The 16,288-nt window shown below is 37.1% G+C and overlaps 1 protein-coding gene across 1 annotated transcript in view; it reads left to right on the forward strand.

Moving 5' to 3' along the window:
* Positions 1-212: 212 nt before the first annotated feature.
* The window catches only part of LOC103510229 (neural-cadherin), a gene marked incomplete at its 5' end in the record, with an annotated part of 45,398 nt that continues 29,322 nt past the window's right edge, over positions 213-16,288 (forward strand). The window contains 3 exons of the mRNA XM_026824343.1: positions 213-377; positions 4,458-4,622; positions 16,141-16,197. Coding sequence (XP_026680144.1) covers positions 213-377; positions 4,458-4,622; positions 16,141-16,197 — 387 coding nt within the window. The remainder of the gene's footprint in view (positions 378-4,457; positions 4,623-16,140; positions 16,198-16,288) is intronic.

Raw genomic sequence — 16,288 nt, forward strand, 5'->3', positions numbered from 1 at the left:
TTATTGCCTCTGGTACTATAAAATTTCTCAGTTATAGCTAATACAAACACAGAAATGAAGAGTTTGCTTTGTCCAAGCTATTTTTGTTGTTCTTTTATTTTTGTCTTTTCTAACAAAAATGTTTGCTTAACAAAAACAGGCAAAACAGGTGTGTTTTCGTATCCCGTGTTTTCATCATGTCCATGATATAATTTAACTCTCTCCCTGTTCAGTACGAACTGAAACTAGCAGCCTCGGACAATCTGAAGGAGAACTACACCACGGTCGTCATTCATGTCAAGGATGTGAACGACAATCCGCCGGTGTTCGAGCGGCCCACCTATCGTACCCAGATCACTGAAGAGGATGATCGCACTCTGCCGAAACGTGTCTTACAGGTCCTGACTATTTGACCCAACTTCGCCGATAAGGGATGCCGAGGGTTTGTTTTTGATAGTTTGACCTCTGCAAATTGAACTGGATTTGAAATTTATTTTCGCCCCTCTAGGGCTCCAATTTGGGGCAATCATATTACGTGATTGAACAAGCTTTTCAAAAAATAAATAAATGAGAATAATAATATAATCAATGTTGAAAAATACGAGAAATATCTAGTTCAAGTTGAATCCTGAAGAATGCTATGTCACAAATATTTCCAATGAGAACAGAATCCAGATTCAATTCCACTCGAAAAATCAAAACATTCTCCCGAATTTGGGGCAATCATATTACGTGATTGAACAAGCTTTTCGCTTAAAAAATAAATAAATGAGAATAATAATATAATCAATGTTGAAAAATACGAGAAATATCTAGTTCAAGCTGAATCCTGAAGAATGCTATGTCACAAATATTTCCAATGAGAACAGAATCCAGATTCAATTCCACTCGAAAAATCAAAACATTCTCCCGCGTTTCCTTATAAGCTGCATGTCCATGGTCATTAGAATGTGCATCAGCTCATCTGATTCTTTTATTTCTCGTTTGATCCACGTGTTTGCTTCCAATCCCTAGCGTTTCTAGATTTAACGTCTCCTTTAGCATTTTCTTTATTTCCCCCATAGCATTTAGAGTTTCCATGTTATTTGTTTCCAACGTCATTTATATTTTATAACACCATGTTTTAATTATTAGTTTCAATGTCATAGTAGTTTTGCTGACACCCCCCCCTCCCTGCACTTAGCTGCTGTAAACCCTTATTTAATATATGGATATTATTTTATCTTCTTTTTCCTCTCCAATGAACAGGACCATAATTGACACCACAGTACTGTCATATTTTTTCTCTATGCAAATAAAAGTCGGATGTTGTTATTATCACAAAGGGAAATAATTTATACAAAAATAACAACAGGACTATTAACAATACATAAGTGAGAACAAAAATACTTATCTAGTATTTGGGATATTGTTCACTGTCTTGAGCCAGTTTTTGTTGTGATAGTAGGTACATAATTATTTTGAATTACATATTTTCATCTACCTATCCTAAATTTGATCATTAATCTTAAGGAATACAGTGTACTATGCGTACATACTACATACGCCCAATATAACTGAGACAATTTGTATCGAAAACAATATCGAAATCTGGGATTGTTTTCCTTTCTTTGAAAGTATTTATTAAATCGAAAAGTTGAGATACTATTGAATAGATTTTATACATGATTCCATTTCCTTTTCCTTTAAGATATGTTTTAAATGTTTGTTCCATATTTAAAAAAAAAAAAAAAACTTGAACAATAATAGAAGAAAAATAAAAACAAAGTAAAGTTTCCCTCCTATTAGAACAACAATAGCAAACTATGTTAATATTCATTAATTCTATTATTTTAATTTGAAAAAGAAATCTAGAACTTTTATACTCTGTGAGTAGGTGGTACTTGTGGTTCGTTCATTGTTAATTATTATAAACAATAAACACCCTATAATGAAATTGGTAAAAGTAATTTTATTTTAAAGTTAAATTTCGCCTATATCGCTTTGTTTTCATCCCCTGCCATTTTTACCAAATTAAATGAGGAATGACTTTATTTTTTAATGGGATTAAAAACCTCCGAAACTCCATGTCAATGTAACACGAGGTACCTATACATGAAAATAAATGGTATTGTGTGAAAGTCTTAATGGCCGAAAGATGACCATTTCCCCTCACATAGCAGTCAACAATGTTGTAGACGAGTCCTCATCAATAAATAAATTTTGTCAGCAATATTTCGAGATTTATTTTCTCAAGTGATTGTCAATGGCAGTCAACAATGTTGTAGACGAGTCCTCATCAATAAATAAATTTTGTCAGCAATATTTCGAGATTTATTTTCTCAAGTGATTGTCAACATAGCAGTCAACAATGTTGTAGACGAGTCCTCATCAATAAATAAATTGTGTCAGCAATATTTCGAGATTTATTTTCTCAAGTGATTGTCAAGTTGTTACGTGTTGTATTACAAGTGTGTGTCTTGTTTATTTAGGAATCTGTCCACCTTTACACAAATAGAAATATCTCATAAAGGTTACTCGTGTGTTGCCTCTCGTTAAATTTCTGTTAGAAAGAACTTTCCTAAAGGCTTGTACCTCCACATGGTCCCGATTATGTTCCAAAAATTTACTTTTATATTTGAGAAGTTTTGTTCCATTCTCGGAAAAAATATATTCATCGGTCTTTTGAAAATGTCCCCGAGATATTTGAAAGTATAGGGAAAGGCATATCTTTTGTCTCCGTGTGATCTGGCACTTTATTATGCAAGCACCCCGGCCTTCCAACTTCTCACAGGAACCCACATTCAGCAAAAAACTTTACTGTGGTTTTACAACAATTCATTTTTCTCAAAGTTTTCTCTCCCTACAACTGCTGTTTAACATTTCAGAAAGAATCTCGAACATTTTCTTCAATATTGCTAAAAGCTAAATGAAAAAACTTTCATAAAAAAGTGGGGAACATTAAAACATAATATAAAGCATCAGTTTTTTGGTGAAGAATCTTTCTTAACATTTCAGAAAGAATCTCGAACATTTTCTTCAATATCGCTAAAAGCTAAATGAAAAAACTTTCATAAAAAAGTGGGGAACATTAAAACATAATATAAAGCATCAGTTTTTTGGTGAAGAATCTTTCCATACACTCCTGGAACATATCAGTCTCAACACTACACATACCATGTAATATCAGGGACGTCTAATATGAGGGATTGAGGGCAATATGTTGCCTACAGTACTTAATCAGTACTTTGCTTTTGATCACGCTTATAGTAAGAATGGGTTGGATATTTCAAACCATGGAGTTGCTATCCCTATCGAGTTCTGAAGCATTGAACAGCCATCATTTGTTTAAGAATTTCACCTCTATAACGGGGCTCTAAGCCAAGGGTTAAATGCAATATGTTTCCTACAGTACTTAATCAGTACTTTGCTTTTGCTCACGCTTATAGTAAGAATGGGTTGGATATTTCAAACCATGGAGTTGCAATTGCAATCCCTATCGAGTTCTGAAGCATTGAACAGCCATCATTTGTTTAAGAATTTCACCTCTATAACGGGGCTCTAAGCCAAGGGTTAAATGATGGCAAATGAGCTCATCATGCATTATTCTCACCTAGGTTTAATCATTATCACCGGAATGCTCACAATAAACAATAAATAATCCCTGAGCTCCATCCCTGTGATTTAGCTCCTGCACACTCTCACTGTTTTCATCGAGTTCTGACGTTAGCGTTGACTTAGCTCAGATGTATTATGCTTTGAAAGCTTTCGCAAAGTTTCACTTTAAAGTACATTAAATTTATATACATACAAACATGACAAAAAAACTTTCCGAAAATCTTTGTGTGTGAGAGACTGTGTGTGTATAAGAAGTAGTGTTTATATTCTTTCGACGGCACCCAGGCTTATTGTCACAGAGAGGGAGAAAGGAAAAACGAAGTTTTCTTGCAGTCAAGGTTACATTAAACAAAGAACGAGACAATGATGAATTTAATGTTTTGACATTTTTATAAAGTTATTTCTCCTAATGAAATTTTATGTTTTTTTCCTCTCCCCACAAGGAGCTCTCTGTTGTCTGTTCAAGTATACTTTCTTCAAGAGGCCCTTAAGACTTTCCAATTACGTAAAAGCACGGACTTTTCTGACTTATTCGTTCCCCTGCTCCCTTCCGCTTGCCATAATGCTCGTGTTTTTGCATATAATCGAATAAAAAAATAATCTAATAAAATAAATACCTAATAAGAATAAAAAACACCTCAGTTACCATCAAAACGAGAGGGCCATTGCTGCTCCTTTGTCTTTCCCTGTTTTTAAATAGAGTAAACCAGGATCACATCACACCCGAATTAATTGTTTATTTGTTGTGCTAACACGTTCTATTATTTGTTCAATTTCTTTGTTTACTCCCTTGTTATTTATTTATTTTAACCCTGTTCCCCCCACCCCGTATATTAACCCTGCATGACGCACTTGTATTGTTGCATGACACTATTGTTTAGTACGAGTTAACCCTGGTTGCCTCGGACAGTCTCAATGAGAACAAGACCACGGTTGTGATCCACATCAATGATGTCAACGATATGCCGCCCGTGTTTAATACTTCTCTTTATCCGGCAATCATGGAGGAAGAATTGCCCGGACCCTACCCTCATTCGCTACTCAAGGTAAACTCTTTAACCATTTACATGGGCTCTCACAACTTTCTGGTGGTGCTTTTTTTGCGTGAACTATTGAGGTATATCAAAGTACTTTGGGAATGGATTTTGCTGGGTTTTTTGTATTTTTGGTACCGTATAAAATTATATCTCGTATGGTGAATGACATGTAGCTTGATGTGCTGAAATGTTGTTTAGTCTTGGGATTGAGATTCCCATCACTGTGAAGCATATCTATCACAAGATATTTTCTGTCTATCTATTCTACTTCTAACACCTATGGGTTCGTTTGGGATATTGGTCTCTAATACATAATATTTGCGCAACTGCATTAATAAATTATTCCTGTGATTTTGCATGCCTGGTAAAGGAATCACTTTCCATCTAGGGCTTTCATTAAATTTCCTACATATGTTTGAACACTCTTCAAATCTTCATCCGTGAGTGAGAAACTATTGTGACGTCCTATCACCCGATTCTCAAGATTTTTGCTGTTTGATAACTTGAGGGTTTTGCATGGAATGTAAAAGATCCACTTAAATCACTAGGAAATTCGCTTCCTACATCATATACATAATACGTATAATGTTGGCTTCCACTTTACCATAGCCTCGTCAGATTATATGAGGAATATGTCATAGCTGTCATATGTCTCATCAAATTTTAAAAGACGTTTTCCGAAAATTGAACGCGTTGACAGTATCAAAGAACTTTCTTCAACACGCTTTTATCACTCCCGCATACCTTGGCAGTGACGTTTCCGATTACTTGAGAACATTTTGACGAGTTTGGGTTTCCTTCATCCTTCAACTAGTTGTTGAATAGTTCACCTCTTCAGCTTCCGTATCTATTGACATTTCCTTATCTATTGACTTCCATAACGTTTCCAGTCTAACTTTTATTATATTGTGTGAGCTTTTCCACACGCTTCATTTATTTGTGTTTGATTGAATACCAATTTCTTCATTTTCTTTGACTAAGTCACTATCAGTTTTACTTTGATGAGGGCCTTACCTGTTGATTTTCAGAGGGTTTCATAAGACAAATCCCCAAAATCGATTTACAATACGAGCATTAAAAACTAGGTACTTAATATTAATAATCCATCCATCCCTTGAAGTTTCATCAAGCATTGTGTATCTATTTGTTTGTATTTATTTCTCATTTCTTATGTGGCATACCTTACTCGTGTCACTCATCTCTTATTCCCTTTGCATTTCTCTCTCAGATTGTTACAATCTTTGTTCTTTCTTACTCATTTCCGTCGCCGTTTCACGTGTCAAAGACATTCTTTATCATAGTTTCTTTATACGCTCTTGTAGTTCCGTGTTCTAAGGACTCAAAGGGATTTACTCAAGAAGAAATAAAGAAAAACATCACTCGAAACAATCAAGAAATGATTTGGAATACTTTCCCACGTAAAACTATTCCATTTGTTCTTATCCTCTCTATCTTCTCTCATCAAGAATTTATTCTTAATCCCTCCTGCTTTTCTTATGTCATATTTTTCTTCCTCGTCTATAAAATTTTCTGTTTTCGAAAATCCATCTTCAACTGCACCACCTCCATTGTTTACGTCTAATCTTCTATCTTTGAGAGTCTGTCATTCCCTTTCTTGTCTGTCATTCTATTTTCTTTCTTTTCCCCAATGTCTCCTGGTCTATATTTTCTGCTTCTTGGCTTCCAATCCGTCCCACTCTCAATTAGATAAAAATCCTTGGAGATGTTCTCTCACCCTGGACCCACGCCACTTACACACGATGCTCTTTTCCCGATGGTTAAGCTTCTTATTTTTAATTTACCAAAATGTTTTTGTTTCCTTTCTACGGACAAAATGCATTAAGAGCTTTGTTGTTCAAAGCTAGGAAATGGGTTTCTCTTCCGTAAGAGATCACAAAGATTCGGGAAATTCTTCGATATACCTAAAGCGTTTGATCGTAACCTTGGATGTGTTTTAAATCCAGCATACTTTAAAATGGGGTTCAAAATTTCAAATGCGTTTAGCATTGTAAAATAATTCTGGTACAGCAAACATTCATTAATTAAATCAATTTAATTATAATTTGGGTTACACGCGTGTACATTATGTACACCGCCCTTTCACGTGTCAAAGACATTCTTTATCATAGTTTCTTTATACGCGCTTGTAGTTCCGTGTTCTAAGGACTCAAAGGGATTTACTCAAGAAGAAATAAAGAAAAACATCACTCGAAACAATCAAGAAATGATTTGTGAAGATGAACATTTTGCCTTGACTTTATCTTTATTTATTATTTCCATGTTCTTGGATATATATTTCATGGCTCGATGAACTTTATCTCTCCCATTCCTTCCTCACTGTTCTCTTGGAAACATTCAAGATTATAATTGTTTTTATGCGTGTAGTCTGTAGAATATTTCTGATTATTTTTTCGAAACGTTTACATTAGTTTTCTTTGAATTAGATATTACGTACATGGTTCATTTACCCTTGCCTCCATTACTCTTTTTCTTTCTTCGCTCTATTCAAAGTTTTTCGTTGGAGTCTAAAGTGTTGTTAAAAAGGTTACTACAGTGTGCCAGGGATTTGTATTTGGTCTACTAGCTTCTCAAACGGCAGGTTTATTAGATATTACGTAGATGGTTCATTTACCCTTGCCTCCATTACTCTATTTCTTTCTTCGCTCTATTCAAAGTGTTTCGTTGGAGTCTAAAGTGTTGTTAAAAAGGTTACTACAGTGTGCCAGGGATTTGTATTTGGTCTACTAGCTTCTCAAACGGCAGGTGTAGAATCGAAATTCAGTAACATTTTCAATCATGGATGTTTCATAATTGTTTCAACCATTTCCATATTTATTCATTAAAATTCTACATGGTTTCTTTGAATTTTATCATTGTATTCTAGCAGCAAGTTTTTATTTTGTTGAAATGGTCATCCGTTATGAAAATCTCTTCAATATGTCCTCCAATGACCTATGTGATGTTAATTTTTTCAACACTGTTTCCTGAGGGATGTCATTCCTTCTCTTTGCTCCTCTAATCTATCGTATATTTCATTTCCGTTGAGTTTAACACCACTTTTTTGTTTCGCAAGAACTGCTGGTATGTCCAACGCTATAGATTTCGAAATGATTATTTCGAGTACCAATTTTTATGAGTTCAATTTTATTCCCCTGTTGGTCTCTCATTGCTTATTTTTCAAATAAAATACTTTTTACATATTATAGCTATAGTTCCATAATTTACAAATGGATTTATTCTCCCTTGCTCCCATTTAAAACTTTGATACTTATACTCCATCAATTCCTCTCCACATGGGCTATTGTCCTTTGCTAATACCGACCCTGGTTTGGCAAGGGTAGGAGACGTCTTAAAACACAAGTTTTCCCAAAGATACGAGAATCCCGTTCAATTCGAAACTTTATCGCCATTCATCATCCTAGAAAATCTTCATATGGGTTAAATTGTTGTCCAACATATTGGTTATATGCATTCTGTGGTATTGATGGAAAAGAAAAGTATACAAAACTTTATTTTCTCTCATCTTTTCCTTTTTCCATTCTTCATCGTTAAGAAATAGAGAAAATTGCTCCAAGACATCGGTTTAACAGATATTGCACAAGATATTATGTTGGTTTTTGTGCACTGAAGGTCCTTGGTAACATGGTACTCTATATTTTATCTAACTTCTGATTGTTCTGATTGGATGCTATAGTTCTGGGTGTATGGTACACTAATACACTTACATACTCTCGGGCTTTATCCCCGAAAGACATGAGTTCTGTTTACATGTGATGAGTACTCGTATATACATACCCTGGGGTTTTGTCCCCGTCAGACATGAGTTTTATATGTGATGACTTGATGAATCTAGATACTAATTTCTCATTGACCTTACAGCTATCGATGTGGGGGGACAAGAGCTGTAAAGGTATTCTGGTTTCCTGGAAACAAGATCATTAGTTAAGGGGTTAAGGCAGGTATCCCAATTTTAGCAGAAAAAATAAATTGGAGGGGTTTACGTGTATTGTTTACATATGGAATAATGGATCAATGGTAAAACTAAACCACAAGCTCAATTATTTGGTCTAGTTCTAACAGTAGTCTAATTAGTTTCCAAATCCATTGTCATATTTCATATATGTTATGAGGGTGGGAGCGGGGTAGATATAGATCCCCTGGGATAGAACGGGGAGACTGCTTGGATCCCTGGGGAATGCATTTCACTGACTCTATATCATAGCAGTGTAATAATTTTAATCAGTGGTAATATATCTGCGGGCACTTTGGGTGCGAATATAATTTTAATATTCACATTTGTATCGTCAGAATTACAGGATGGTCTGCAATCATCAGATGTTGTATTTTGCTTTCGGAATTTCCCGTCTTTTGAAGCTTGTTTTCCCTCTTTTCCCTTTAGTTTAGTACAGGCGCTATCACGCCTAAGATATCTAATAAGTTTAAGTGGTTTTGGGCGAGCAAACTTTCAGACTCACCAAGTTTTTCATGTCCAATATTCACAGTTTGTATTTTAGGTAATAAGGTAGCTACGATAAGAGATATGAACTTCTGTTTTGGAGTGCGCAATAAATGAACAAAGCAAATAAATATGAATAAATCAAAGGTAGGATAAACTTTTTAGTTTTAGCCGAAAGTATAAATAAAGTATACCAAAGAAAATACATAGCTACTAAAGAAAATACATATAGCAATACATACATACCTACATAAGTGCATGTACAAGAACTACAAGAGTATCAAGCTGAATTAAATGGGTAAGTTTGGGGAAACCCCCCAGATGACGCCCCTGCAAGAGATATACTAGGAAAACCCGTAGGCCTTTGGTCTGATTTCCACTAATACCATAGGCACCGAAAAAAGGCACCCACTAATACCATAGGCACCTAATACCATAGGATAGGTAGCTAAGTATATACTTGTATTTGTGTTCCCCTCCCCCCCTTAGTCTAGTAATAATCCTTAGATTCCTTGAAGTCACTGGTTCACAACAAAACAATTGTACCTACCTTCTGTAAAATATGTGTCCCTATATGACCTACACAATTATGTCCATGACAGATGTCTTTTGGCTCTATTCAATAGCTCCACTACGTAGGTAATAAGTACATACGATTTTGAAATAATTAATTAAGCGATGTATATTAATAATATGAAGTAATTCAATAATCACATTATCTAATAATCTAATATAAATAATTACCTACATAGGTGTATACCTAGTTAGTTATATCGTAGGGAGGAACTTGGAAGACACCTCCATTATATTATTTTATGCTCATTTACATAGGTATTATTTCACCTACTAAGGTTATGAGGAATGAGGTAGGTATAATAAAATATACATATGTACCTATGTAATTTACATATGTAGTAATTTATATGGATCACAGAGAAGTAAATGAAAACCCCTCCTAGTAATAAAATTTTAATTACTCAGTGTTCATTTTGAGCATTTCTCGCGGTATTAGGTACAGGATTACCTCTTGACAGGTTCTATAAATATGGTATCCTAGTGAATTACAGGGTATTCTACATATTATAAATAGCGATAATTCTGTTCCAGTACTGTCTAAACCCACGTTTTGTTTTCCACCGACAGTTAAGCCCGCCACTCACGCTCAGACCGCCTTAAAGTGTGCCTATATTAGGTAAAAGGGAAAAAGCTTGAAACCCAGGTCTGGCAGACAGTCTGACAGATCTAGGTCTCGAGCTTTTTCCGGAGCACACGTTCAGACGGTATGACATACATACCAAAGTCCATCAGACGGTTTGACCGTGAGTCACGGGTATTAGACTCTCTATCTAACTGGTTCTACCTTTTCAGGCCCGTTTTTCTAGGATCACCTAGGGCTCAACAGTGTATATGTATACGTACCAAAAGAGTAGGTAGGTATATGTGTACAAATGGTTACGACTGAAATTGTGTCAAAACCATTAGAAGCCGTCTGTATAAAAAAAGCTTGAAACCCAGGTCTGGCAGACAGTCTGACAGATCTAGGTCTCGAACTTTTTCCGGAGCACACGTTACCAAAGTCCATCAGACGGTTTGACCGTGAGTCGTGGGCATTAGACTTTCTATCTAACTGGTTCTACATTTTTAGGCCCGTTTTTCTAGGATCACCTAGGGCTCAACAGTGTATACGTACCAAAAGAGTAGGTAGGCATAATGTATATGTGTACAAATGATTACGACTGAAATTGTAGCAAAACCATTAGAAGCCGTCTGTATAGAGAGGAAATGAGTAAACACTCAAAGTAAGATTTCTAAAATGCAAGCAAGGAATTTCGAAACCAGACACAACATTTCTCTTGTTGAATTTACCCCGGGATTCCAGGGTTTTCTCCCAAGGGTTTTCCTCAGGATTTTCCAGGTTTCCTGCTTTCTTAAGTCTTCAGGATTTCCAGGATCATTTCCTTGTTTCCACCTTATTCACCTCCTTGTCCTCCTCCTCTCTGGTGTTAATTAACTTCCGTCCTATAATTAAACGTTTACGCCTTTGCATTTCTCTATAGAATAAATTACCAACTTTTTTCGCCCCCCCCCCCTTCTGCTCCTTTCCGTCAATACAGGAAGTAATTTTCCAAAAGTTCAACTTGTATTCCAAGTCTCATCCGTGGGTGGTGGGTTTGGTAACTTGTTTTGCTGATAAGGCAACAAATGGTTGAGATGAAAACCATATTTTTTCTGGGCCAGAACACAAGATCGGTTAACAAAGTTGGAATAAATTTGTCTCTTTGTCAGAAACTTGTGTGTGCAAAAGAGTAGAATGGCGAGGTGCCAGTTTTTCCTGAATGATAATTCAATTAGCAAAATGCAATCATACCTAGTAGGGAACAATGTAGCACATTTCTAACAGGAACAGTTTCTCCCCTCCTGGAAGGAGATTGAGAAAAAATTACGAGAAAATTTCATCTGTCATTTTCGACTGTCAGGTTTCAGGATTTTTTCTCTTGTACTTAAAATAATGTCAGTAAATTGACAATTTACTTTTCCCTATGTCCTCTCTTGCTCCCTCCTTATTTCTCTCTCTCTCTCTCTCTCTCTCTCTCTCTCTCTCTCTCTCTCTCTCTCTCTCTTTTTTGAAGAAATGTTTGTTTTATCTTCGTTCGTGTAGATTGTCAGAAGAGAGAGAGAGAGAGAGAGAAAGAAAAAAAACAACAGATGAAAGTTTTCTTCTTATGTTTCGATTAAAGTCCAGAAGGCAAGAGAGAGAGAGAAAGAAAAGAGAGAGAGAGAGAGAGACCGGTAAAGATTGCTTCAACTTTTGTTGCTCGGTGTTAGGATTAAGTGCCCCCAAGTAGCACTTATAGGAGAGAGAGAGAGAGAGAGATGCTACGATAGCATTGTGTTGAAAACAATTCTACCTTGCAATATCATCCAATTAAATGCACAAGAATGGAAGATATTTTTCGTTTTTGTTTCTCCGGTTTTAAATGAAAAAGATATCTAATAAGTTTAAGTGGTTTTGGGCGAGCAAACTTTCAGACTCACCAAGTTTTTCATGTCCAATATTCACAGTTTGTATTTTATGTAATAAGGTAGCTACGATAAGAGATATGAACTTCTGTTTTGGAGTGCGCAATAAATGAACAAAGCAAATAAATATGGATAAATCAAAGGTAGGATAAACTTTTCAGTTTTAGCCGAGAGTATAAATAAAGTATACCAAAGAAAATACATAGCTACTAAAGAAAATACATATAGCAATACATAGGTACATACATAAGTGCATGTACAAGAGTATCAAGCTGAATTAAATGGGTAAGTTTGGGGAAATCCCCCAAATGACGCCCCTGCAAGAGATATACTAGGAAAACCCGTAGGCCTTTGGTCTGATTTCCACTAATACCATAGGCACCGAAGTAGGATAGGTAGCTAGGTAAGGTACCTAGGTATTATGTCGACGCGACGTTGGTGAAAACGCACCTTAATAAAGCTAGTAGCTACGATAAGAGATATGAATTTTCTGTTTTGTAGTTTGCAATAAATGAACAAAGCAAATAAATATGGATAATGGAGCAGTTGCAAATGGGTAAAATTATAAATAAATGGTCGACTCCTATGTATGTAAAAAGTTGGGAAAAATCCAAATCCGAGGTCGAAACTCCGAAAAAATAATTGTAAAAAGTCGAAAATTCAATTTTTATTTTCCGTTCTAATGAATGAGATGAAAGATGTGTGACGTCAGACTTTACGCAGTTGTTTTTCTCGTCCGCTAGGTAGCGCCAGTAAGCAAGCATGCTTTCGGAGGAGCAGAAAGAAATGCGCAGAAACGTATGCGCACAAACACATTATTGTGTTGCCTGCGAGGGAGCTTTGCTCGGGACATTTGATCCCTCCTCGCCCTCCCCCTTTCTTCTCCCTCCCTTCCTATCCTCTCCCCTCCCCTCAGCTCCTTCTCAAAGGAGAGCGGAGCTCCTAAAACTTCGCCCTCCCTCCTAGGTCTTCCTCTCCCTGACTTAACCCTCCCTCCTGGGCCTTCCCTTTTTCTCCCTCCCCTCAGCTCCATTTCAAAGGAGCGAGCTCCCAATTAATTCCCCCGAGTTGAGGGAGAAGGTAAAATAAGGAGGTTGTATAGGGTAACGAGGGGTAAAAAGGTACACTTGTGACACAATCAAAAAACAAACTCTTAAAACTTCTCCACCCTCCCCTCCTCGCCCTCCTCCTTTCTTCTCCCTCCCTTCCTATCCTCTCCCCTCCCCTCAGCTCCTTCTCAAAGGAGAGAGGAGCTCCTAAAACTTCGCCCTCCCTCCTAGGTCTTCCTCTCCCTGGCTTAACCCTCCCTCCTGGGCCTTCCCTTTTTCTCCCTCCCCTCAGCTCCATTTCAAAGGAGCGAGCTCCCAATTAATTCCCCCGAGTTTAGTTTACTTCTAACTCAATTAAGGTACTAGAAGTTACCCACTAGAATGTTAAGGGAGGGGGACATCAAGCTTTTCTTCCTCTCTACTCTTTGCCCGTATTCCCCCTCCTATATCCCTAGCCCCCACCCTCAGATAACTTTCATCTTACCCCTCCTGTACTTGAGTAACTAGAGTCTAATTTTACTATATCCCCTCCCTTCCAAATCATCTCCTACCTACCCCCCCCCCCCCCCACAACTTCTTTTCCCAAGGGTCTTCTGAAGTTTGTCTTTGGAAAGATTATTTGGCTTTGACTGCAGCTATATACCTTTGTTCACTTCATCACTTGCCAGGATGATAGGGGGTCACTTGAATTAAACGTGGGCTTTGGTGGCGTTTGAAAAGGGGTATTTTATGACTTGCTAGTTAATCCGGGATTTCGAGGTCTTTATGAGGACAATTTAGTCACGGGGCTTTTTAGTCTTATTCGAGCAGGATATACAAGTTACCTACATATTTTCTATTCTATGATAATTTCCCCGTTCTTCTCTTCCGCTTTCTCCTTTTCCCTACCCTTCTTCTCTTCCTCTTCCATTTCTTTTGTCTTAACTCATCAAAATCTCGAGGGAAATCAAGAGAGATGAGAAAAAATAGTGGGTGGCCTAACGTCACAATTTTGGCCAAAAGCTGCATTTATTCAGGAAAGCACCAAATTTGGTATGGACACATAATCTCCTATCCCCTCCCCCTAGGCTCCTGTTGGAGTTACTATCTATCGTAGAGCATAGTGCATAGTAGGTATACATATTTATTAGAGCTTATGATTTCTCCCTATGCCCCTGTGAACATCTAAGACCTCTTTGGAAGAATATCTTTTGGCCGGGGCCACAATTACAGTTGAAACTCAGTTTAAGCTTAACTCTTGGATGCGATTGGTTGATTTCGAAACAAATCAAAATTTTCAGCCAATCAGATTGCTTCGTTCTCGAGTTAAACTTAAACCGAGCTTAAATTCCGATCAGTGGTTGGGTGGAAGAGTTGTTGAATTAAAACCCTGTCGCTTACATTGAAAAGCAACCCTGGTATCCTGGTAATAAGCCCTAATACATATTTATTAAAGGGAATTATTTTTACCATGTCTAGCAAGCCAGCAACTAATTTACCTCAAAGTTAGTATCCATCCCTCTTTCTTACCTGAAATTACTCTCCCTCTTCTCTCTCTTTCTCTCCCCCTTCTTCCCTCCCTCCTCCCTTCCTCCCTCCCCCTCTCTCTTCCATATCTCTCCCTCCCTCTGCATAATGGGAAGTTTTCTTTGAACTTTTGATTAATGTTGCAACCTACGTACAAACTCCGATTTTGATCTTGTCCATTAAAGGCTCACAGTGAAGGAAAAGATCAGTGGTTGGGTGGAAGAGCTGTTGAATAAAAACCCTGCCGCTTACCCGCTGCAAAAGCAACCCTGGTAATCAGACCTAATACATATTTATTAAAGGGAATTATTTTTACCATGTCTAGCAAGCCAGCAACTAATTTACCTCAAAGTGAGTATCCCTCTTTCTTACCTGAAATTACACTCCCTCTTCTCTCTCTCTCTCCCTTCTTCCCTCCCTTCCTCCCTCCCCCCTCTCTCTTCCATATCTCTCCCTCCCTCTGCATAATGGGAAGTTTTCTTTGAACTTTTGATTAATGTTGCAACCTACGTACAAAACTCCCTCTTCTCTCTCTCTCTCTCCCTTCCTCCCTCCCCCTCTCTCTTCCATATCTCTCCCTCCCTCTACATAATGGGAAGTTTTCTTTGAACTTTTGATTAATGTTGCAACCTACGTACAAACTTTCTGGTTTTGCCAAAGAATAAACCGTACCTAGTGGTGGAAGGAAAACCCCGAAAACACAAATTAGGGAGCGGGGGACGAAGACAAATTTTAAAACTCTCCCCTTCTCCCCTTCCCCTCCTCTCTCTTGCTCTCTCTCTCCCTCTCCCTCCCCCTCCTTCTCTGTGGTAGGTAACACTTAATAACTATTAGGTACTCGTAGTTCACAAACTTTTGTACGGTGAAAGCTTTCAAGTTTGTCTTGACACAGAGTAGGTAAGGTGCAACCTTTATTGAGAAGTTTCGTTTGAAAATTCCAAGTTGGATAGCTCTTATTTAAGTCTAGACTTGGTTCCATGTGGCTGGTATTCAAGAAGCTTGATTATTAAAGCAATTTTCATCAGGAAAATGATTTCTTCAAATTAAATTGATCCCAAGGTGCTAATAATTGAGGTTGAATGCACAATATGCACACAGTTTCGAGAATTCGCATCAAATTATCTTCAATATGTACATGTACAAATAGCCGTACTTAAATTGATGCCAATCAATCTAATGATGTTTCTAGGACTTGGTTCCATGTGGCTGGTATTCAAGAAGATTGATTATTAAAGCAATTTTCATCAGGAAAATGGTTTCTTCAAATTAAATTGATCCCAAGGTGCTAATAATTGAGGTTGAATGCACAATATGCACACATTCTCGAGAATTCGCATCAAATTATCTTCAATATGTACATGTACAAATAGCCGTACTTAAATTGATGCCAATCAATCTAATGATGTTTCTATTTGGTCATTCACCAAGGATCTTTTTTTATTTTTAATCTACCCTTACTTATATAAATATAATTGTAAATCTGTCTTCAAGACAGGTATCAACCGAGTTTCCTCCGCTTTTCACGGTCCTCTGCATCTTCTTTCATCTCCTGGTAAATTCTCCCTCTTTTCACATCACTTATTAACCCGAATCTCATTCTCCTCTTCCTCTCTTTCCCTCTATTTTCCTTCCATTATTCACCA

Source organism: Diaphorina citri, unplaced genomic scaffold (genome assembly GCF_000475195.1).
Source record: "Diaphorina citri unplaced genomic scaffold, Diaci psyllid genome assembly version 1.1 scaffold576, whole genome shotgun sequence".
Taxonomy (NCBI): Eukaryota; Metazoa; Arthropoda; class Insecta; order Hemiptera; family Psyllidae; genus Diaphorina; species Diaphorina citri.